Source organism: Engraulis encrasicolus, chromosome 1 (assembly GCF_034702125.1).
Source record: "Engraulis encrasicolus isolate BLACKSEA-1 chromosome 1, IST_EnEncr_1.0, whole genome shotgun sequence".
NCBI classification, from domain to species: domain Eukaryota; kingdom Metazoa; phylum Chordata; class Actinopteri; order Clupeiformes; family Engraulidae; genus Engraulis; species Engraulis encrasicolus.
The window spans coordinates 23,433,920-23,458,959 of record NC_085857.1 but is presented as its reverse complement, the minus strand read 5'-3'; the positions used below and the strand labels follow the sequence as shown (position 1 = coordinate 23,458,959).

At 42.4% G+C, this 25,040-nt stretch overlaps 1 protein-coding gene across 1 annotated transcript; it reads left to right on the top strand.

Annotated features, from left to right (window-relative positions):
• On the top strand, positions 1-24,154 carry LOC134449281 (syntaxin-10). Its single transcript, XM_063199149.1, has 8 exons — positions 1-74; positions 4,939-5,108; positions 8,832-8,926; positions 10,249-10,311; positions 11,041-11,142; positions 15,471-15,577; positions 22,114-22,208; positions 22,844-24,154. The coding sequence occupies exons 1-8, from the start codon at positions 40-42 to the stop codon at positions 22,918-22,920; spliced, it is 744 nt and encodes a 247-aa protein (XP_063055219.1). The 5' UTR covers positions 1-39; the 3' UTR covers positions 22,921-24,154.
• The last annotated feature ends 886 nt before the right edge of the window (positions 24,155-25,040 follow it).

Genomic DNA, 25,040 nt, shown 5'->3' with positions numbered 1-25,040 from the left:
CAGCAGCACAGCAGTTCCTGTCAAAGGAGAAGAGTCAACATGTCGATGGAGGACCCATTCTTCGTGGTGAAAGGGTGAGCAGACACAGCATATCCACCAAAATGACACTAAAGCCACTCATTCCACCCCCTGCCATGACTACAAATCTATCCTTAGGGGTACATTTTAACCATCCAAATAGCGTCGACAACGTTTCGCAGGCTGTCAGGTAACATTAGCTTGCTAGCATAAATAGCCGATGCTATTCTGGGGGCAGTCTTGTTGATTAATGTTAACCATTATCTTACAGAGCTACTCGCGTCTCAAGTAGCTTGGTTGTTAAAAGTTGGCTCTTAAGGCTTTATATTTGCAAGTATGTCCTTCACTTTGTTATTTGTTAGCTCGTACGAGGCTCCATCGAAGTTAGGCCCATATAGTACAGTTAGCCTGTAGTTTATTCGTGCTGCGACTGTAGAGCGGTTAACATAGCGCTGTGATTTCGCACTGAAGTGTGAATGTGTACACACAGAGGCTGCATGGCGTTGTTTGGGTGGTGTTTTGGTGAAATGCCATTCTCTTCCGAAGAACTCCCCACGCCTTGTAGATTTCTGGAATTGCAAGGACACTGGGCAATTGAGCTGTCCATGGCTGTAAACTTCAACCCAGTTCAGTAAACCACCCGACACTTTTGACACATTTGCTGACAACGCTTGATAACGCTTTGCAACAAAATGACTTCCAGATGTCTGTAACAGGACATTAACGGGCTCAAAGAGCCAAACTCTCTTTTTGTGTACGTGTCTCTCTCCCCCCCCAGACAGCAAGTTGTATTTATTGCAGAGAGGGCAAATCAACGTGTCTGACTTGTTTACTTAGCAGTTGGTGGACAGTGCTGTAGACAAGAATCAAATCAAAGATGTCTGCAGGCTTGTTTGTGTATGGTCTTACTTACATGCACACATGCACATTTTGCACGTCAGGTATGTTGAACATCATTTTGCATTAGTATTTATGACCTGGGGAGTAATTCCAAGAGGTTGAAGTGCTTTACCTGTCGTTAATCTACAAGAAGTGTTCATTCTGCTAATAGATAGCCCACAGCTGTCATTTAGTGAAGAAAATAAGGACCCCAGGGCTTGTGTATTAGATCAGTGATTCTCAAACTTTTTGTGTGAAGTAACAACTGAGAAAATATTGAGCCCTCCGAGTACCACCTTGACAACCAGAATTATTAGAATATCGCAGCAAATGTCTTCCATATTCACTTTTGCCAGTCAATACAGGAGAGGTTCATAACGGCATTTACAGCTACGATCACATTCAGTGCAAGTTTGTTTTTAACTTTCTTGCTTGCCTAGCATTATTCTGCATTATGTTTTCAGATTCATACAGTTCAATATTACAAAATGTGAGACCAAAGAGACATTTTTGACTGATCAGCCTTCAAATCAATGCACAAAAAATGAATTCTTCCAAGTACCACCAGAGATGTCTCAAGTACCACCAGTGGTACGCGTACCACAGTTTGAGCACCACTGTATTAGATGATTTACCACTACCTCAAGGTTAACATAACCTGGGTTACTACTCAGCCATGTTCTTGGCATACTCGCCTGGTTGTGTGTGGAATGGATTTCTGTACACACACACACACACACACACACACACACACACACACACACACACACACACACACACACACACACACACACACACACACACACACACACACAGGGAGGTGCTAAGACTCATGGACTTGCAGAAGGCCATGCACCTAAATTGCTTTGGTGGCTGTAGAATACATATAATTAATGGATATAAATAACTGTGTTGTATGCACGCTGTGTGTTTTACACACTCCATGTGTTAACTTCACAGGACCACATGCCCACCCCACACAAACTTATACACACACACACACACACACACACACACGCACACGCACACACACACTCACAGAGAGACGTAGGGAGGTGCAGCAGACGAGGGCTTTGTCAGAGGATGTTTATGAATTAGCCTGTCAGTGGGTGGGAGACGTGACGCCTTGTTTTTTCGTAACATTGGTGAAAAACCTACAAAACTGTTATTTTCCTTTAAAAAACAAATGTCAATGAAAGAAGATGTGGTACATTATGTTTCATATTAGTCTTAGATGAGAAGAAACATTTTTGTTAAGATTTATGTAAAGGTTTATATGTCAAATTTCCTGCGGTGTGACTGTAACATTAATGAAACAATATACAATAATATATATATAAATTAACCAACAACATTTTGAATAATGTATGAAGCATTTGGCATGATTGCATAAATCTTAACTTTAGATTAAGATATGTGAAAGTGGAAAAAACTCAAGACAGTAATATTAACTACAAGTTCAATTTCGTAACACAAATTGCGTCCTGTGGGGTGACATGTATGTCAATGTTTGTGAATGGGCAGCTGCAAAGCCAACTACAAGGGTCTTAAAGACTGGCTCCTAACCAGTCAGTACCTCAGTTATTGGAGAGTGCTGTGGAAGTTTAAGGTGACTCTTAACCTCTTAATATGTCTTCATATTGCAATCTTTCTGTCACGCAATGCTTAGGTTCATTTTATGGTGTCCTATGGTGTGACTGCTCTTATAGGAGGAAAAAAGTTTTTTTATTAATGAAAACACATATTAAGATTAAACACAATATCATTATCAAGTTAGCATGAGCTCAGATGTCAGTCATGTATACAAAAGGATTAAAATGGCCATAATGCAGTGAATTCCCTGCGGTGTGACTAGGGCTGGGCAATATGACGATATATATCGTAATCGTGATATAAAAGTGTATATCGTGACCTTTCTCCTATATCGTTTATATCGTGATAGTAATTTTATCAATTTTATACAATTGAATATCATTTAATTACATTTTATGTTGTCACAATACACAGTATAAGTTCATGTAACTGTAAAAATAAGAATAAAAAGATCCATTTTAAAGAAAGGTTGTTTTGCGACATGAAAAAATAAAGAGCAAATAAAGAGAATAACTGAAAACGTATGTTATTGTGCTATATCGTGATATATATCGTTATCGTTATATAGAGTAATCCATATCGCGATATAGTTTTTTTTTTCCATATCGCCCAGCCAGTAGGTGTGACATGCCTATGCTATGTGTTGATTAGGCATGGTACGGTTTGCGTTGCAAACCGGGACCATACGGTTTGCATGTCACGGAACGGGGTAGTGGGCAACCACACGGTGCCCACGGTTTAAAAAAAAAAGAAAAATAGTGACCACCGGCGGACGACGCTATTAAAATCTTACTACTTTTACAAGCATAAAACACAAAGACTACGTAGGATATTGAGTGTGGAAAGACTGATTTCTATCAGCCAACTGAAAGGCATAATGTAACAGCATGCGCCAGCTGACTAGGCTACAGTAGCCTACAAGCAAGTGCAGGTCGGCCAGCAGCGTCACCCTGTCCCCCCTCTCTCTCCACATTAGCGCAAGTGACTGTTCCCAGCCTTTATGCTGAACATGAATTTACAAACAATGACAGATTAGCAGAACAAAGTAGACTATGACTTACGTTACAGTAGCCTAGTGTAGGCTATATCCACGTGGCATTGAATGGGGATTCCGGACGGCAAAATGCGAGATTGAACATATCCATCAGATTCACTGCGCTGTCCTTAACTGCAATCAACTGTAGGCCTAATTATATGTAGCCAGTTAAACTCTGACGGACGGAAGGGGACTTTGTGCTGTTGCCCAGTTAACATTGATGTTAAACACTATAACAAAAATTAAATTTGACTGTTTGAAAAGGCTCAGCTTCACATGAGTTTTGTGAAACATTCTTGTGCATACACTTCTAAAAAACAATCTTTTAAAATTATTTGTTACCTTAACTTTCACATTTTAACACAACATAACCCTATCACTTGTTCACTTGAAATTGAATTTGACTTCTGATTTTACTTCTATGCTTCTCACGGCCGGCAGTTTCATGATAGGAAGCAACTGATTCATAAGCGCAAAACTCGCAGAAAGCGGTATCAAAATAAAAGTCCAATTCATTCTCAGTGTGTCATTAACCAAAATAGTCATACTGCACTGACCTAATGGTCCCATTACCTACAGGAGTGTAGCTGTTTTATTTTTACACGTCAAATGTGTTATAGCATGTAATATTTGAATATTTGTCAACTTAAAAGTTAGGACTTAGTTCTCCCTTTTTGTGAAATAAATGGAAGCATGTTAAAATCATTGATATCTTTCCTCTTTCAGTTGGGTTAAATGAAGTCAAATTCAACATACCCATGATAAGCTTACATTTTCATTCTAATTTTTATATAATACATTTTATTTAAAAAAAAAAAAAAAAAAAAAAAAAAAAAAACAGAACCGTACAAAACCGAAAACCGTGACCTTGAAACCGTGATATGGACCGAACCGTGACATTTGTGAACCGTACAACCCCTATGTGTTGATGCAGGACACATTTTCCCAAAAATAAGGTGAAATTCCACAGATCACTAAGTGCTTTATTTTTTTCTATTTTTTTCCAATTTTTACCCATTATTTTTTTCAGGAATTTGAAAAACTTTTTTTTTTTGAGTTACGCCCTTAAACGTCAACCACCCCAATATTATGGCTTCAGGATATTTGTTAATGGCACACACACATACACACACACACACACACACTGTATTAATAACTTGTATATAGGTCGAAGGCGCGGGTCCTGTGTGGGTGCTGAGAAGAAATACTGCAGGAAGGCACCCCTGTCTCCCTCACTCTCTGTCTCTCCCTCTCTCTCTCAAACACACACACACACACACACTCACACACGTCAATATATAAATGAATTCGTATGTAGGGAAGTGCTGGGTGGGAGTAGAAGTTGCTCCATACACGCCCGTGTGTCAATGATTGTACATGTTAATAACTCCTCTGCATGCACGTGTGTGTAGGGAAGTGCAGAAGGCGCTGTCGAAGGCGCGGGGCCTGTTCGGGCGCTGGGAGGAGCTACTGCAGGAGGGCACCCCGGTCAGCCGCGATGAGCTGGACTGGAGCACCAACGAGCTGCGGAACTGCCTACGGGCCATCGACTGGGACCTGGAGGACCTGCACGAGACCATCAGTATCCTTTACTGAGGAGAGGAGAGGAGAGGAGAGGAGAGGAGAGGAGAGGAGAGGAGAGGAGAGGAGAGGAGAGGAGAGGAGAGGCAGGGGACACTATATGAGAGGGAAGGGGGCAGGGCACACTATATGAGAGGGAAGGGGGCAGGGCACACAATTTAATGTTAAGGAGTGAGTGCATTCTTTATGAGAGAGAGAGAGAGACAGAGAGAGAGAGAGAGAGAGAGAGAGAGAGAGAGAGAGAGAGAGAGAGAGAGAGAGAGAGAGAGAAGAGACTTTGTGTTTTGATGTCTTAAAGATTACTTACCGTAAAAATGTTACATCACAACATTATAGCATTTACAATGGAATAGAATACCACCAGAAATAAGTTAATATACTGCTGAGATCAAGCTGAAAGTAATTAAATATGCAGCCGAAAATGGCAATGGGGCAGCTGAACGAAAGTTAATATGCAATTGAAAACTGGTTGGGGACTGGAGAAAAGCGGTGGAAAATTTGCATGTTATGAAAAAAACAACAAAGCTATCTGAAGGTTTAAGGCCCACGTCTAGAAGAAGAGCTGAATACAGGACAAATGTGTCCTCAAACAATGCGTGTGCTGCGAGTCAACTGTCTTGTTACGGGCTCCATGACATTGCCAAAGAAATGAATAGGACTTTTTTGCAGACGTCCTGGACCTCGTGGATTTATCACGTTATGCAACGCAATCGCCTCTCGTGGATTTATTGCGCATGCAACGCAATCGCTTCTCTATCCGAGAATGAACGTCTGTGTTATTAAAGACAGTCAGCTGACTTCCAGGTGAAAATTGGTCATTTCCGCGAGTTTCTGAAAAACGAGTACAACGTGACACTACCATACACAACATGGATTAAATCCCCCTCACCTTTTGATACCCTCATGGGCTGAAGTGTCAGAAAAGGGGGAAAAGAAAGACCGTGAACTGGGTGCTGTGGAAACGGAACAAAGTTGCCTCGAACCCTCCCGCGGTCCAAACGCAAAACAATGCCGAAAATTGGATGTTGTTCTGACTACAGGGCAACATGGCACATTATCACTGTTATCACTGCTTCTTCTTCTTTTTCTTCTTGTGGTTTTATGGCAGTTGGCAAACCATCTTAGTTGGTGCATTACCGTCACTGCCTCAGATGCTGGTTTATAAAACAATGCCGTCTTTGAGCAGTAGCCTACCATGCGCCAGTTATCAGAACACAGATTCCATAGATAGAATAATGTTTCAAAAATGTGCAACGATTAGTCCGGTGCGACGTATATGTTTTTTTCATCTTCATGATGCATTTTTGGGCTGATGCGACTTAAACTCCGGAGCGACATATAGTCCAAAAAATATGGTAAAATGAATGAGAGAGAAGGGGGCAGGGGACACAATTGAATGTAAAGGCGTCAGTTTTAATGAGGGAGTGTGTGAGAGAGACACTCTAGCTGTGTCTCAGATGGTGCACATGTGCACTTTGGGAACTATGTTTCAGTGCGTAACCAGTAGGGCTGGGCGGTATACCGTTAAAAAAAACGGTTTTCACCTGCACAAGTTTCACTTTTTGTTGAGAGAAGGTTTTTTTTTTTTGAAGTTTTTGTTTTCCAAAAAAGTGATTAAAATAGAATGGAGAGTCATTAAAAATCAAGATTTTATCTAATTTTTAAATTTAATTTCAGCCTTTTCTTCAGAAACATTGAGATGCGGGGGAAAATCGCCACATATGAGAAAAAAATGTGCAGAGAACCGTGATATTAATTTTCATCAAGAAAACCGTGATACGCATTTTTTCCAGAACCGCCCAGCCCTAGTAACCATATGGTAAAATGAATGAGAGAGAAGGGGGCAGGGGACACAATTGAATGTAAAGGCATCAAGGGCCGTACACACACGTCGCTACTAGGGCTGTAACGATACACTCAACGATTCGGTTCGTATCACGATTTATGACCTAAAGTTCGATACACCCCAAGATTTCACATTTGCCAACATCATAAAATAAAATTATGAATAAAAACTAATAATTAATCGGTAGAATAGGTTACAAGAGTCCACTAATAATTTTTAAATATAATAGTGCTTCCAAGCATCAAATTATCATTATTATGACTTCATATCATGGGGTTGTTTTCTGGGCTAATGCGTAATTGGTGACACTGAAGAAGGCTCTGTGCAGCCGAAATGTCTGTCCCTGCATTATTTAAATAAATAAAAAGAAAAGAACAAGAAGGAAGAAAAAACTGAGTGTGATCCATTTCCTAACTACTGGGCTAATGGTTAACAAAGCTTACTCGCTCAGCGAATGAAGTCAATAGAATATCGATGTGTTCCAGCTAGACTCGCAGGCGAGTAGGCGAGTACTGTACAAGCGATGTGATGTGGGCGGATCCCGAGTTGAAAATATTTTATCTTCGAGCGAAGCGAGTAAGCGAGTAACCAATTGGAATGCAGAGTTCGGTACTTCTCGCCTGTTCATTGGCAGTTAAAGCTGCGGGAACTTTCAGCGAACGTTCCATGAAAGAGTGGCGAGTAGGCGAGCAAGCGAAAAGCTAGCTTTGTGTGTGTACGCCGCGTCAGTGCTAATGAGGGAGTGTGTGAGAGAGACACTTTTGCTGTGTCTCAGATGGTGCACATGTGCACTTTGGGAACTATGTTTCAGTGCGTAACCAGTACGCCATACGCACTGCAACATAGTGCCTGAGGTGCATAAGTGCGCCATGTGGGACAAAGCATGTTTGTATATGACTGTGTTTGTGAGAATGGATGACTTAAAATGATTGAGTGAAGGAGAGGGGAAATGTGTGCTTGGGGATGTGTGGAGAATGGGCGACAGTTTTGGCAGACTGTGAAATTCATGGCCAAAAATATGAGTGTGGTTCAGTGAGAGGATTTAATGGATAAGTAGTATCCATTTGCCCATATCTTTACTATCAGAGTACTATAGCATAAAAGTTAGCATTTAAAAAGAATATAATTCCAAGATTAAAATACGTTTTTTATGTTTTGTGAAGGAATTCTGGTGATAAGGATCTGAATAGGGATTGATGAAGATAAAAGCCAATCATAAGTAACTCTTTTTGGTTCATGTTTGTAGAACTCTGCCACTGTATTAGAGAAGTACTTTGCTTTGAGCAAAATCACATGGCAGTCAGCAGCAATAGCGATCGTACAGTTATGTCAACAAGTTATGAAATCAGAAACCTTCAATTGTGCCGCCTTAAAAAAAAAACAGTCAGGAAATCAGACAGGCTATTCTGTCAACAGACACATCATCACACTTTCACTACGGATGTTGAAGCTCAACTGTATTTTATGCTGCTTATGATGATATGTGTAATTGAAAGTGGATGATCTGCCTACTGTCTAGAGTGAAGAAACCTTGGGAATCTAACAGTATGTGTGGAATCCCCTGTGGTAAAGACTGTAAAGTTCACCAAAGAGTTTGGGGAAGCACAGACTATTGTTAGCCTTACTCTATGAGGAAGTACAGTGCAAGGGCAACTGCCTATGGGAAACCCTATCTGATGGAAAGTTTAACCACATACATTGATTGTTTAAATGACAGTCAAAAACAGTGTGTGTGTGCGTGCGTGCGCGTGCGTGTGTGTGTGTGTGTGTGTGTGTGTGTGTGTGTGTGTGTGTGTGTGTGTGTGTGTGTGTGTGTGTGTGTTGTTGTTTGTTTTTGGTTGTTTCATCTGTGTTTGTTCGCCTTAACCGCTACCTCAGGTATTGTGGAGTCCAACCCCGGAAAGTTCCGACTGGGGGAGAATGAATTGCAGGAGAGGATGGACTTTGTGGAGAGAACCCGCCAGTCGGTTCAGGTGAGGAACCTCAGAGATGGAGCTGGAATTGTGGAACTTCCCACTTGACCAGTTTTGGATCAATGAAGGATTTCTGTCTCTTGTTTGATCATCTGTATCTAGGTCTGTCTGTCTTATCATCTCTGTATATGGCTGTTTAATCATCTATCTGCATCTGTGTTTCAGTCTGTCTTTCTGTGTGTGCGTCTAATCAAGTCAAGTCAACGTTATTGTCAGTTTCTTCATATGGACAGGTCGTAGAAGGACATTGAGATTATGTTTTTCTATAGCCCATTCAAAAGACATAAACAGTCAGCAGGAAATTGAATCTAAAGACAAAATCAAGACTAGTGTAGACGTGTAATCAATTGTATCTACAGTATATCCGTCTTTCTGTTGATCTGGCCATCTAGTGTAGTGTATACGTTTGTTGGTGTCCACCCAACTGGTTGGCAGAACATGCAGATTTATGCGGGGAAAAAAGGCGATATCATGAAATATCACGTAAGGCATGTCGCTAGCAGAGACCATACAGTAGGCTTTTGGAAAAGACTGCTCACTTGCCGAGCACGTTTCTGTAGCAGTAGACTTGCTCTTGCAAGGTCACACCTCTGACCCACTTATTTGAAGCACTGCCATAACAGCATTGAGGTCACCCTCTGACAGAAGCTCTTTGACATGGTATTACTATTGCCAAACATAGTCTATTGGCAAACTTAGGGTGGTCAGCATCAGAGGCGGACTGTCCTTTAGGTAAACCTTGGCAATTGGCTAGGGCCCCAACCAAATCTGCCTTCCATAGGGGCCCCCAACTCCATCAGTCATAGAGAACCCTCAAAAAAGTAGGCTTGATCCTAATGTAAAGCAATTGAAGAACGCATGAGACAAAACACTAAAATAGCACCAAAAACACAGCATTTTATGTCTATATAATGACCTTTGAGGGCCCCATGTTAATATTTTGTCTAGGGCCCCAAAATGTCTAGATCCGCCCCTGGTCAGCATGACAAAGCCTTTAGCCTCCCGTATTTGGAAATATCCGCTCTGACCCTTTTTTTGACCCTCAGTGAACTTTCGCTGGCTTGTTGCTTAACCACAGGCTCACGTGTACTGTTGTCCTTCACTCATTCAGTTGCTTTTTAAAGGATAACTTCTGCCAATTTCGACATGCAGTTGTAATGCTCACACTACCCTGGACTTGTCTTTTGAGGCTACAGCATTGCGTTGTTATCACACTGTTCATGCCGCTGTGTGTGTGTGTTTTTTTATAGTGCATAATATTTGTCTTTGCCAATTCTTGTGTTTTTTTTTTTTGCCAATACTGCCTATGTGTGCATTCTCAGGAGATGAAAGATCAGCTCTCAAGCCCCTCAGCTGTAGCGCAAGCAGAGAAAAAGAACAGAGAGGTCAGTGTACACACACACACACACACACACACACACACACACACACACACACACACACACACACACACACACACACACACACACACACACACACACACACACACACACACACACACACACACACTTTAGATGCACACAATACAGTTGCAGGCATGCAGATAAAGAGCCACACAACACAGATGCAAGCACACAGATTCACACACTTGAGTACACACTGTACAGGCTTTTGAAGACAAACACTTACACACAGATAACCCTCTGTTCATAACACAGTTTCTTATCACAAACACACAATTGCATATACTGCTGTAGATAGTCACAAAGAACAAAACAAATACACCCCGACACACTCAAATGCAGATCCAAATGCTGCTTACATGTTACTGCACTCGCACAATGTCACTCTATTTGAAAAGCAACCTGGCAATTACACACACAAGTACACATAGTTCGAAAAATAACGATTTCAGCACACAAACACACACACAGTGTTATGCTATGCATATATCCTATTTCGTTCAGAAATCTTTCCTCCTACTAGCCCTAACTGTCCCATGACAGGACAATATCTTAGAATGAAACGCCACCTCTCTCTCTCTCTCTCTCTCTCTCTCTCTCTCTCTCTCTCTCTCTCTCTCTCTCTCTCTCTCTCTCTCTCTCTCTCTCTCTCTCTCTCGCATATCCCAGTCATTAATGGCTGTATCCTCATGTCCTCACCCCCTTCCTCAGGCCCTGATGGTAGCCCCATCACAGGACCGCTACGCTGGCCTGGAGCCACACCTGGTCTCTGCCAACTCGCGCTACATCCAGGAGCAGCAGGAGCAACAGCAGGTGAGACACACACACACACACACACACACACACACACACACACACACACACACACACACACACACAGTTTACAGTGGATATTATAAATACACCTGATCACACACGCACGCACACGGACACACACACACACACACACACACACACACACACACACACACACACACACACACACACACACACACACACACACACACACACACACACACACACACACACACACACACACACGGTTTACAGTGGGTATTATAAATACACCTGATCACACAAATGTCAATGTAATATACTGACAATTGGAAGGAATATTTTACAGTCTCTGGCAACGGACATTGATATAATAATCTTGCTGTGGTTATAAAAGCATGTTTGAAGTGTTCTATATAAATGTTATATTATCAATGAACTAAATAAATAATTATTTAAACAGGGATTATAAAAGTAAGTTATTTCATCAGGTCACCAGGAGATTAGGCGTTTGGTGAAGGCTGGCTTGTCTAAAGCAACTGCGTATGCACTGGAACAGTAGATGCAATCATGTGAACTTGAAACTGTGTCACTAGTGTGTATATGCAGTGAGGGTTGGCATCCATATAAAGGTCACAGGATGTAACCCAGATTAATGGGTGCTGAATGCATTTCCTCTGCCACTTCAGTCAGCCAGCTAACTCTCCCAAGCTGCTGCCGAAGTATTCAGTAGTTCTGTATAGCATGCTGTGCATTTAAGATTAAAAACGGAAAATACTTCCATCTGTGTTACCCCGGGTTTTTTTTTTTCACTTTTGACAAGTGTAGCTCTTTTTTAAGTTTCAAAGTCTAGTGCAACAAAATATTTCTAAAATGCAACAAATTGTGATCAAGGTTTTTAAAGGCTTTTGCATGGCACATGGTGTCAGTTTAAAATCAATTTTAAAGATTTTTTTTCTTTTATGTCCAGATTCATTTCAATTTGTTTGTTTAGTGTTGATTCAAACCAGTGTACAGACAATGATCGGCAGCACTGCAAATATTGACTGTCTCGAATGAGACCATTGAAACACAAGTCCAAGAGGAAATGAAGTGACGGAAGACATCCACTGTTGAGCCAGGGCTGAATCAAAACGGAAGCGCATGCCATTTCCCAGCTGAACGCCTATTTCCAGGTTTAATGAGCGCTGCCCACCAAGCACCTGGTGCCTGTTGAATCAGTATGGGTTTCCCCTGACAAACTTTTCATTTGTTTGTGTACATATAAGGACACTTAATAGGCTTCTCTGTGTGAGATGGAAAAACGGACATACAGGGACAGAGAGGGAAATTTGCTTTCAGAAACGGACTCAAATTTAACACACACAGAAACGAGAAAGACATCGTTACACACTGAACAATATGACAGAAACAACAGCCAGGCACAGCAAAATATGCACACACAAGCATTGTCACTAGAAGACAACTAGACACTTGCAACATTGAACATTTAGATTCATTTGAAGTAGGTACTGTATAAGCTGCATTTGGTGGCATAGACATACCCATGTATACACTACTTTTGTCTGCCTCAAACTGGCATTCATTTGTCCTGTTTCGCTTTGAAACAGGACTTGTCTGGCATCCTGGTGAGAAGGGTTCTTTAGGCCACAGCCTATTCTGGGGAAACTCAACTGCATGTTTAATCTGTGTCGGTGTGTGTCTCTGGAAAGAGCTTACGAATTATGTTGGCTACTTTGTTGATTGTAATGCCATTACCCAACTAACTTAAGTGACAAACTAGTGACAAACTAGAACGACTCTGCATCCTGAATAGCAGTAGCAGTTGGTTGAAATTTTATAGCAGTTATTGATTCCATCCCAGTCAAGCTTTCAAGTCTTCCAAGTTCTTGTAGCAGTGCCATTTGTCATGGGGTTTGATGACCTAGATTTTCACTGTCTTAGAAGCTAGGACACGTTTCAATCAATTGCACAGTGTGCAGCAGACAAGACTGTCTCTTTTATATCCCTTACGGTGCATACACACCGACAGCGTGGACGTCCACTGAACGTGTCCGTTATCAGTCCGAAAAGGTTAGAATACATGTAAACAGATCATGCCTTGCACACAGGAGCGCGGTGTGAGCGCGGCGCGCGCAGCTCCTTGAAAATAGAACTGAAGTCTATTTTCCTGCGCTGACATCCGCGTTCAATGAGCGAGCTCCATTGAAAATGAATGGCTGCTGCCCGCGGATAGAACGTGTGCGAACCTCTCGGACTCCCGATGCTCTCGGACACGTTCAGCGAACGTGAATATCTCGATGTGTATGCACTTTGCTGGGAAAGCACCTGTGTGAATCGTTGTCCAGATAAGCACACCTACTCATTCAATACAGCAATTTTCATTTTGCACAAGATCTTGTGGCCAAAAATAAAATGTTAACGCCTCCAGGTTATGCTTTAAACAAACACACACAGCATAAGCCAGGTTTCCTGTCTGAGATAAAGACAAAGGCGCCGTATGAGTCACAGCTTTGCTCTGAGCCACTCGCGTTGCCTTTTGTTGTTGGCAGTTGCCAGGGAGGCGCTGATAAAGTCGCCTATTTTTGGCCTAGCTGAGAATCTCCAGTCTGTCTCCTGTCTCTCTATCTTGGACGTGGCTGCTTTTGCCGCCCCGTCCAGAGGCTCTGCAAGGTGAATCCCATTTGAACCCCTCGGCTCTTTTACATCCTTTACTGTTGTGTTGCCGGTTCATGTCAGGGGAAAGGTGTATTTTAATTCCACATTGGATTAATGGCAGGGGCAACATGGCACCTTAAAGACAAAACACATTTGTTTGTTTGGTTGTTTTTTTTAGATCCCCATTAGCTTTTGCTTTTATCTGCAGCTATAATCTTCCGCAAGACATCTACTCTGCTGCAAGATATCTACTGTAACTCATTCATGTGCACTGCCCCTGAAGTCCTAAAATAGCAATGTCTCACCCTCCTGCCCCCACCTCTCTCCTCCTTTCCTCACATGTTAATTGCGTAAGTCGCTTTCACTTTGTTTCAAAAATGTTTCAAGGGGTATGTATAATCCCATGTCTCAAACAAAATTATAATCAAAATGTCCATTCCCCTCACATAAATGTGCCCAACCAAGGGTAAATGGTAAGAATGAGCAGCTAGAATACAACTCTACACTGCAACAGTCACTCACAGATGACACAATGAATGATGATGTCACAAGACTTGACTTTACTTAAATACATGAAAAATGTCCCTTCTCGCATGTACAATTATGTCCTCTCCTTTGCTCCCCTTCACAATTGATCACGCAGGATCAACATGAACCCCTGGAGGCTGGAGCGCAAAGCTACAATAGAGGAGAGACAAAAGATTGCTACTATCCTTGAAACGAAGGGACTGAAAGCAAGGGAAACAGTTAAAAATCTTGGGGTCCTCATTGACAGTGACCTAAACTTCAACAGTCACATGAAAGCTATTACTAAGTCTGCATTTTATCACATAAAAAACGTCTCTAAATTTAGGGGCCTGATGTCTAAACATGATCTGGAGAAGCTAATACATGCCTTTATTTCTAGTAAAGTTGATTACTGTAACAGTCTTTTTACTGGCCTCCCCAATAAAACCATTAAACAGCTTCAACTTGTACAAAACGCAGCTGCAAGGGTTCTTACAAAGACAAGGAAGTTCGACCACATTACTCCAATTTTAAGATCGCTGCATTGGCTCCCAGTAAGCTACAGAATTGATTTTAAGGCTATGCTACTTGTGTTTAAATCACTAAATGGAATGGGACCCACATATCTACTGGATATGTTTCAGCTGTATGCACCAACTAGGTCACTAAGGTCAACGGAGAAGAATTTGCTGGTGATTCCAAAAGTCAAAACAAAGTGTGGAGAGGCAGCCTTTAGCTTCTATGCTTCAAAGCTTTGGAACCAGCTTCCAGATGACATAAAAAATGCACCCACTATTGATAGCTTTAAATCTAGACTCAAGACAAAGCTGTTCTCAGATGCTTTCCCCTAGCTTAAATTACTTATTCTTATTATTTTTATTTTTTATTTAATTTGTTTTATTTTATTTTATTTTATTATTATTTTTACCTTATGTTTTATCTTAATGTTTTTAAATGCTTTTTGACTCTAATTCATTTCCTTCTTTCTTCCCTGTTTCCTTTCATTTACATTTGTTAACTTTGTGAAGCACATTGAGTTGCACCTGTGTATGAAATGCGCTATATAAATAAACTTGCCTTGCCTTGCCTTGCCTTACAATAGCACAATTCTACAGTCACACATATCACACAGTGGTGTGACAAGATGGCTTTATAAATAATATGAATAAAAAATGATAAAAGTAAATTGCTTTCCTCTTCAGTTGATCATGCAGGATCAGGATGAGCAGCTGGAGCTGGTGTCGGGCAGCATCCGGGTGCTGAAGGACATGTCTGGACGCATTGGAGACGAACTCGACGACCAAGCTGTGTGAGTCTCTCCTCTAGTCTCCTTAAATTCCCTATTTTCCGACCTGTTCACATTTATGCAGGGCTCTAAATTACCTTCCATCACCAGCCAAAATGGCTAGAAGATGTTAATCTTACTAGCCAAACACACACTCACTAATGGGTCAAAGTGGCTGGTGACTGAAATTTAACCAGCATTTGGCCAGTTGACTGATACTAATGATACTAAAGCCATGTATGTATGCATATACTGTGTGTGCAGTACATGCACAGTATTTCCCATTGTCACCATGGGAAACTGAGTGAAGTGCCATGATGTACAGAGCGCACTGTGTGTTGCTGCCACATTTTCCTGCTTTTAGCCATTGACAATGGCAGCCTGGAGCTCACTCATCAACCACAGCCCGATGAAAAAAACCTCAGCTCCGACCACATCAGTTTTCTATTCCTACTGAACCTAGTCTACCCACAGTTAAGCTTACAGCCTGTCAAAATCCTTCTACAATCCTGCTACCAACTCCCTTTCACCCACAGTTTACATTTTGGGACAACCTGTGACAACCTTTTTCACCTGACCTACTCAGATTTTCTGACCTGGAAATGCATGTATACATTCACTGTCTCCATTTAAAACTTTGTGGTCAGCCTCATGTGGCAACAATGTGCCTTGTATAAGTTTCTGGCCTTGGGCCCCGGTCTTTCTCATCAACCACACCCTGACCACACCTAGCCCCATCCCTGACCACTTCTGTACCCTCTCCCCCACTGCCCACTTAGAGATATGCCAATGTAATAGGTTGCTATGGGCACCTAACATGACCAGGTTCCGGTCTGCCTAAAAGGGCGTGTCATAATGCTCCTAGCATTGAATAGAACAGTCCTTAGGTCTGCCTAGGCCTGCCTAAAGGGGGATTCCCCCCCCCTCACCCTTACAATAATAGAACCCGGAAACAATGGGCCAATGGAACCTCTCTCTCTCTCTACTCTCTCTGGTTTTACTCACACACCCAGTCCAATTCCAACCCACCACACTCTACCTGACCGCATCTGCTTCCTCTTACCAAGAGATTAAATCATGTCATGTGCTGGATGCCTGTGGGAGTCCCACTCATCGACCACACCATAACCCACATGCACATGACCTGACCACTTCAATACTCATGAACGGCCATCCGGGTACTTTGCTATGTGCGTTACGCCCCTTTATGGGGGAAATCAAACCGAATGTCTCATCAACTTACATGCTACATTGGCTAGCCTAAAGTAACACAGTCCATGCTTCAGCCACGGCTTTTTGGCTATATTATTTGAACAGCCGGCAACACAACACGTTTTCGGCATGTTGCGTGTGAACAACGCTGGTCTACAGGTCCTTATCTTTCGTTTATTAAACCCCAACACCACCAATTGACTTGCACTGGCTGTTTTCCCGCACAAAAGGGCATAACTCGCATGGAAAACATTACTCCGTTCATGAGAATACCCTCAGCCCCAACAACTCCACCCTCTACACCAGTGGTTCTTAACCTTTTTTTCTTCACACACCCCCATACCTGTGACCAAGACAAGCCGCGCACCCCCAACCCAAACATCTACGACATACGCCCTAAAAAATGATTTAAGGGATTTATTACAATGATTCTTGCTTGAGACATTAATCAATACCTTAATGACTTGACATGGGGACCAAAACCGGTTTAAATTTGGGTTTGACTTGGCCTAATGATTATGTTTGCTATCAGAATTTTGGTCTCAACCTCAAAGCAAACACAATTCCGTGCACCCTCTGAAATCTCTGGCGCACCCCCAGGGGGTGCCCGTACCCCAGGTTAAGAACCACTGCTCTACACAACCCTTTTTTACCACAAAGGGTAAATAAGAGGGAGATACTTCAGGCTTTTTGGACTTTATCCATGTGATGTCAGGTGAACGCCGCTTCAGGAGACTTTTTCTTAGTATACCGTTGATATCTGAGAATGAATGGAGTTCCCTTGGCGCTTTAGATGGCGGTAGCGCACATCTTGGGCAAGCCACCACCAAACATCTCAAAAAGAGAAGAAGAAGGAGCGGACAACGCCCCCCTAGGAGACCAAACTTGAGCACACTCTTTTGTATTGGGTGGGCGGAGTTTGAATCCTCTTTCTTTAATCTACCCTCTTTGCTTTGACCCAGCCCCTGTAGACCCCTCCTTTACCACCCAAAGCCCTCTTTACCCAGTGAGTCTGATCAACCACAACCCCGCCTAACCAGAACCACCTGTTACACACTCACCATCCCTACTATAACTTCTGCCAAACATGGAGTTGCTCCAGACAACACCCAAATACATGTTCAACAACAACCAGATGTTCCAAATGTGTCTTCCACATCAATAAAGTTGCTCTACTCTACATTTAATTACTCTACTATTTTGTCTTGACTGGCCGCCAGAGGCCACCTTATGCTTCTCAAACTCACTCTGCTATAGTAGTATCTGTGGTCATGAAATTACGTGAGCACTGAAAACGATCGAGTAAGGGCTTCCCACCCCCTTAAAAAATCCTACCACCTGGTCCTTTTTCTTGCTCCACCCACTGTACCCACCCACTGTACCCATACCATACCACTGGTATCTAGTGAAGCACCATGCCCACTCACCCTGACCAGCCCCTTTGTGCTCATGCTCAGCCACTACAACCCAGTATACTACCGCCGCCACTCCACATGTAGTCTCCACCCTCCCCTCAGCTCATCACAGTCCTAACCACTCTCACTCATCCCAGCACCACTTCAGTTAGTGAGTCACAACTAGGGCTGGGTAAAATAATCGCTTTAATCGATAATCGATCGAATCAAATCGAAATTCACATAATCGATTCACAGGGCACAAAATCGATTTTTTGGTTCTTTTTCTTTGTTATTTTTGTTTAATTTTGGTCTATGGAAAATACCTAGTAGGTATAAGTCAATTAGGCCTAGGCCTACTTATTACAAATTAGCAATCTGTTAACACTGTCAAGCCACAGCCCTTTGACATTTTTATATAAAAATAGGCAACAGCATCTTTTGGGGGAAATCCTGGCACCAAGAAGGGAACGGATTGAATCGATTCGAAATGAATCGAATCGAATCGAATCGTGATTAATCGATTCAAAGCCCCAAGAATCGAAATCGAAGCGATACAGGAACATGGCTGCGATACCCAGCCCTAGTCACAACACCAAACCACCTCCTGTGATCCTCAAACCCACCCGCTATATTATTCAGTCTCTCCTGATTACTCTGACCCTACTTTGATCAAGCTCCACCATCCATTCTCACTCACTCACCACCCCAATCCTGCATGCATGACATAAGCTTACAGAGAGAGGGTGGAATTGTCCGTCTGTCACACACAATTCATTCAGCCGAAACGTCAGCCTGACATGCTAACCCACTGAAATAAAATATAAGAATATATATACTGATGTATATACTCAAGAGTGCAGCTTTTCTAAAAGAAACAAAAAAAAAAAAACCTACAGCCCGTCCCCTTAACCACTCACCCCACTCCACCCTCACCACAAACACAACTCATCACACTGCTCATCCTGTGAGTCAGGTCCCAGCCTGTTGTGATTCAGCTGCTGCTGAATGTACATTCAGAGCTAGGCACGCAACGCAAACGTTTTCAGCCAGCAAAATCAGCGATTCTGTCAAAAAAAAAAACCTCCCAGCAACCTCACTTCACGGAGTACACAGTAGCATAGTTGTAGCGGTTTTCACTAATGGAACACACCACATTTTGTCACAATGGATCCATTTGACTCATTCAGTTGTTCTATGGATCTGGAAGTAGCACTTTATCCGCAGAGCTTACCACAAGGTCTGGAGATAAGCTCAATGGATTCAAAGATAGTAAAACTTTTAACTGAAACAGACTTGAACAATTAAGTATAAAGATTTGTTGGTATTAAAAAGTATTTCAAGGAAATTGATTGAAACGTTGCCAAAAAAAGGGTGAGAATGGGGACCGCTTCATTGTTTTTTTAAAAGAAGCCCCAGCAACATTTAATTGAAATAATGATTAACTACAACGCAAGTAAGCTGCGCTGTCCTTAATGTGTTGTGACTGCTGTGTGCAGGGCCGCTGGCAGCTTTTGCTGGGCCCAGGACAATGTCATCTGAAAGGGCCCCCTACCCAATACATACAATGTAATGGGGACTCAATTCTGGGCCCCCTATCTCTCTGGGCTCGGGACAACATACCCCTTTGTCGTCGTCCCACCCCCCCGTTTGCGGGCCTGGCTGTGTGTCGTGCTAATCCGTGGTGTGTGTTTGGGTTAGTCAGCAGACATGCCAAGACATGCCACATTTTTCCCATGTATGAGTGAGTGTGTGAGTGTAAATGCCAGCGGCAGCCCAGTCAGCGGAAATAAGTCAGTAGCCATGTCATGCCTTTAGCCCTACTTTCTCCTGATATTTCGCCACCGCCCGACCGACCGACCGTGGGCAAAGTCCACTACAAAAACCCCTCACTTGCCTTACAGTGGGAACAACAAAACACTGTTTATTGTTGTACCAAGGAGATTCAAGGAGTTGTTTTGCCGACAAAAAGCCGTGGCCGTGCGGCACCTACTCGTTTGCGGTAACAACTTGCGTCATCCTTTTTATCTGAACAGAGAGCAAAGTCGGCTCTCCTTTTCTTTTGAGCTCGGTCACGGTATCTTTGCCGGAGCGGTGTGGCGAGGCAGCCATCATGTTGATGCATGCCTCTCCCCCCTACAAGCAATATGTGCCACTGTGATGTCACTGTTTTCCCCGGGATAAGCGTTTCTGAGTAAGGATGAGTAGCCTTATAAAAAAAGAAAAAAAGAAGATGAGATATTCAAGCTAGATTCAGTGCTTACATAAATGTCCTAGTGGTGGCTAGAGGTCTGTGAGCTGGACTGGTGTGTGGTATGTAAGGGGTATGGGTGTGGTATACAGGAGGACATACTGAGACTGGCCGGTTTCCTTTTTGTACAGAAAGTGCCCCTTGGAGGAAGCCATGTCGTGACAAGTCACACAGCACCTTGCGTGACTGCACCCATTGCAGTGGACCCCCCCTCCCTCCCCTTCCCATCCCTTTTTGTGAACTTATATTTCTTATCCTTTGCTATCTTTGCTCTCTTCTTTGTGTCAGTGTTTTCGTTCCCTCTTTCTGTCTCCGCTTTCTTTTCAAAAGACCGAAGGATATTTTGAACGGCAGCCGTTGTTATACAGTATTTCCATAGATACAGCGTAAACAATACACTCTTGACTCCACTGTTATTCTTTGCCATCTTCTTCTCTGTTCTCGTCTTTCCTTTCTGTCTTGAAATTATTGTAGTCTTTTTTCCCCTTTCTTTTTTTTTTTTTTACCTCCCACCCCCCTTCTTTTCCAAAGCCTGGAGGGTGTTTTGAGGGCTAGTTGTACCAGTTGTTATACTTCCATAGATACAGAATAAACAATGGACTCTTGAGTCCTCCTCCGCTGACTCAGTAGTCAAAACACTTAAACACCAGTCAGGCCGGACCTTGGGAATGTCACATGGCAGGCCTGTTTCTCGAATACAGCAGGAGACAAAAGAGTGAAGCCTATAATCAACCATGCCATCTTCCAGGAATGGTAACATACTGTAAATGAATGAACCAATTTCCCGACACATTGTTTTTTTGTCACAACCTTTTATGAGCTGGTACCTGTTGTGTGTTTGTTGGGTGTTGGGTGTTTGTTTGATTGTGACAAATCTTTTCTGAAAACGATTTATTGGCTATTTAATTGAGGTGTTTTAATTTGAAAAAAAGTGGTAGCACTTAAATTCCTTGTTAATTTTTACAGTTTATTTGCTTCATTATGCACTTTCAATATACTGCGCAAATCAAAACCAAAGGCCATAATCAAAGGCCTTATCCTCATCCTAAATTTACAATTTTAAAGCACTTTCACAGTCAACTCGTTTTTAAAAGTCGCCAGGCTGGACCTTTGGCATGCCACACAGCAGACCTGTCTTTCAAATAACACAAAAGTAAACAAAAGAGTGAAGCGTACGATTAAGCACACAATCTTCCTGGAATGTTAATGCAGATAAATGCTGTAACACATTTCCTGGCACTAAAACACGTTTTGCCATAAACGCAGAAGATAGATAGTGCTAGGTGCTAGATAACCCTTTATGACCTGATATGATGGCTGTTGTTATTGTGTTTGCTTGTGAATCCTCTTGTAAGCCTCAGAAATAATGATGTTATTGCATACCTGAAAGTAAAGCTGACTGGCAATATTTGAATACCCAACAATTTATAAGATATTTATTAAACAGGTTTTAAGATAAATTTTAAGATTATTTAGCTTAATTTAGCAGAGTAGTAGCTTAATTTTGATGCCTCCCATTTACAGTTAATTCACACCATTCTGTGCTCACAGTACAGCTATAGCTTAAAGCTTAGCCCTTCTCCAAACCTTAAACCAATCTTTAAAAAAGTCACCTTGTCTCGTATCTTAATGATCATTGATTATTAATCCATATTTCTGCTGTCGTGTGTGTGTGTGTGTGTGTGTGTGTGTGTGTGTCACAGTATGCTGGGTGAGTTCAGCGAGGAGATGGACCAGACAGGTTCCAGGATGGACTCAGTACTTAAGAAGATGGAGAAGGTGTCGCACATGACCAGCAGTAAGTTTGTGTTGCTCATATCGTGCACGTACAGAGACACACACACACGCAGACTCACACAGACACACACACGCAGACTCACACAGACACACACGCACACACACACACACTACGCTCAGATGCTTTCTCAGGACTTGACGTTTACATTTGAAATTTGGGTGATGTGTGTAGTCAATAAACCACCCCTGTGGAAAGCTGAAGGCAATCCCTTAGTGCTTGTTGACCTTCCTCTGATGAGGTGAGCGTTGTTTGAGAGCTGATTTGTATTATTGTATTGTATCCAGTCTAAAGTCTGTGATCTGTGGACCATTAAATCCTTGGGAAGGATTGCGACAAAAATGTAAACATCGTCAGAGCTCCACATGTTACAATCCCCAAAGTCAAATAGTTCTTTAACTTATTACTTCCAGGGCAACATAAAAAGGCGCTATTTAGCGCGTGCTTTTGAATTTGTGTGGTGGAAATTGTTTTCAGTCTTCATTGCTCGACTGCCAGATCAAACATTGCACACATCAACATGCTGTACATGCAGAAAATAGACATGCCATAGGTGTCTAATATGTACGATTGATAACTTTTGCATCAATTGACTGACTGATGTGTTGTGTGTTATCTTCGGTCTCTGCCCCTCCCAGGTCGACGGCAGTGGTGTGCCATAGGCGTCCTGGTCAGTGTAATTCTTGTGGTGCTCATCTTGCTCTTCGCTCTATGAAAATGGCCAAAACCCCCGTAGGCCCAAACACCATACAAACCCCACTCGCCTCTCCTCTCGTCTCCTCTACTCCCCTCTCCTCTCTTCCCCTCGCCTCAGCCGCTGCCTACCCACCACCTTGGGCCATGTAAGCCATCGCCTGCCGCTACCTTGAGAGGACAAGCAGGAGGAACCGGGAGAACTTAAATCGAGCGAGAGAACCTTCCTCTTGAGAACCGTGTCTTTTTCTTCTCGCTCCTTTTTTCCTCCTCTTGTTTGGGCAATCCAGCATGGAGGAAAGGAGAGAGGGGGAAGTAGTGAAGAAGTCCTTAACTCCAAACACTCCAATACCCTTTTTCTTTCTCCACCCCCCTCTCTTTCTCTGTTTTGGGACACGATTCCAGAAGTAACTGAAAAGCGGGCGTCTTGCGAAAAAAAAAAAGGATTCCTCAAGAATGCGCTTAATCGAAATAGCAGGACTTGGAACGGATAAGCGGTTACTTACTGTCCACCCATTTTGTAACCCAGGCCTAAAACAAATTGTATATTTTAAAACTTAACGGTACCTGTTTTGTCGAAGGGAGAAAAAAAGGGTGTCAGGAGTCAATGTTGCCTTAAGATATATATATATTTTTAATTTTTACTGTTACACAGTGCATCGAAGAGCGGCACGCACCAGTCTTCAAGGCTTTATAGCTCCAATGAAATGTATCACTGACATGACGAATGGTGTTGCGGGGCCTGTGGCCTTCTTAACCTCTATGTATTAGTATTAGTTGCCTATGTGCTGATCCCGTGTGTGTGCGTGTGTGTGTGTGTGCGCGCGTGTGTGTGTGAGCGCGCGAGCGTGTGTGTGTGTGTGTGTGTGTGTGTGTGTGTGTGTGTGTGTGTGTGTGTGTGTGTGTGTGTGTGTGTGTGTGTGTGTGTGTGTGTGTGTGTGTGCGTGTGTGTGTGCGTGTGTGTGTGCGCGTGTGTGTGCGCGTGTGTGCGTGTGTGTGCGTGCGTGCGTGCGTGCGTGCGTGCGTGCGTGCGCGTGTGCGTGCGTGCGTGTGTGTGTGTGCGTGTGCCTGCTCCAAGGACTCTTGATTCCAGGTGGTGTCACACTACAAGCACAATTGGCTCTTAGCGACCCCTAGTGGTTTCTTTTTTGTCCCCTTATAGAGGTTGAGCCTCAAGCTTACGCAGCTGTTTTATATTGGTGCAACATCATAAGCTGCTTCTGAAAGGAAGAAAGGTATATATATATATATATATATATATATATATATAAATATATATATATATATAAAAAACGATACTCAAAAGCCTTTACCTCAGGTATGGTTTTGTGCAGTTCTTGGTTAGCATTTAGCCAGCTACCAGTTGTTCCTGGCAAGGAGAGCAGGGAGACGAAGCACATCATGTCATCGCTTTATGTGCTGTTTGGAGCTTTGTCATCTGTGGCCAAAAGATCAAGAGATCTTTTTTTGAACACTTATTCCTGGCTCTTCATTAAGTTATGTCATTGCAGGTTAAGCCCATGCCTTAAACAGTGCTTCGCTTCAACAACAATGAAAATCAGTGTTAACGATTTTTTAAAAAAAATTTTTTTTTTTTTTAAAGCTCAAGATTGAACTCCTCGTCAGACGGTGTCATACTGTACAAAGTTTTTGTTGTTGTTTTTTTATTTTGTTTTAATGATTTAAATTGTCTTTTTGTTTTGACCGCTTTTCTTTTGATATTTATCTGTCTTTTTCTTTTAGTAAGATTTACATTTCAGGTGTGTGTTCCACAACATGCCTTCATTTTCTTTTGCCCGAAAGTCAGATCGCAAGAGGAATGTCAATCTATTCAATTCAAAACGAGCTACAAATATATAACCAATCAGCAAATGCTTTCATTCACCGGTCTTTCCCAAAAATAGGCACAAAAAGGCACGCTTTACCAAATGCTTACCAAATTTTTCAAATTCAATTTTGAATCCTTTCTCATAGTGTGGTCACCAGTGTGCGAATTAAAACCATATATTTTAGGGAAAAGATGAAATCCTCACCGGATATTTGATGTATCAATGTATCATTGATGTATATAGAAAACACTGCCTCTGGATGGGAAGAAATTTCATGTGTACATCTTTGTCCAGTGCCCCTATATCATGAGGA

Excerpts from the sequence above, each read along its gene's own strand:
- LOC134449281 (XM_063199149.1), top strand. The coding sequence starts at position 40 with ATGTCGATGGAGGACCCATTCTTCGTGGTGAAAGG. Across the intron at positions 10,312-11,040 it reads CAGAGAAAAAGAACAGAGAG|GCCCTGATGGTAGCCCCATC; the intron begins GTCAGTGTACAC and ends CCCCTTCCTCAG. Across the intron at positions 11,143-15,470 it reads AGCAGCAGGAGCAACAGCAG|TTGATCATGCAGGATCAGGA; the intron begins GTGAGACACACA and ends TTTCCTCTTCAG.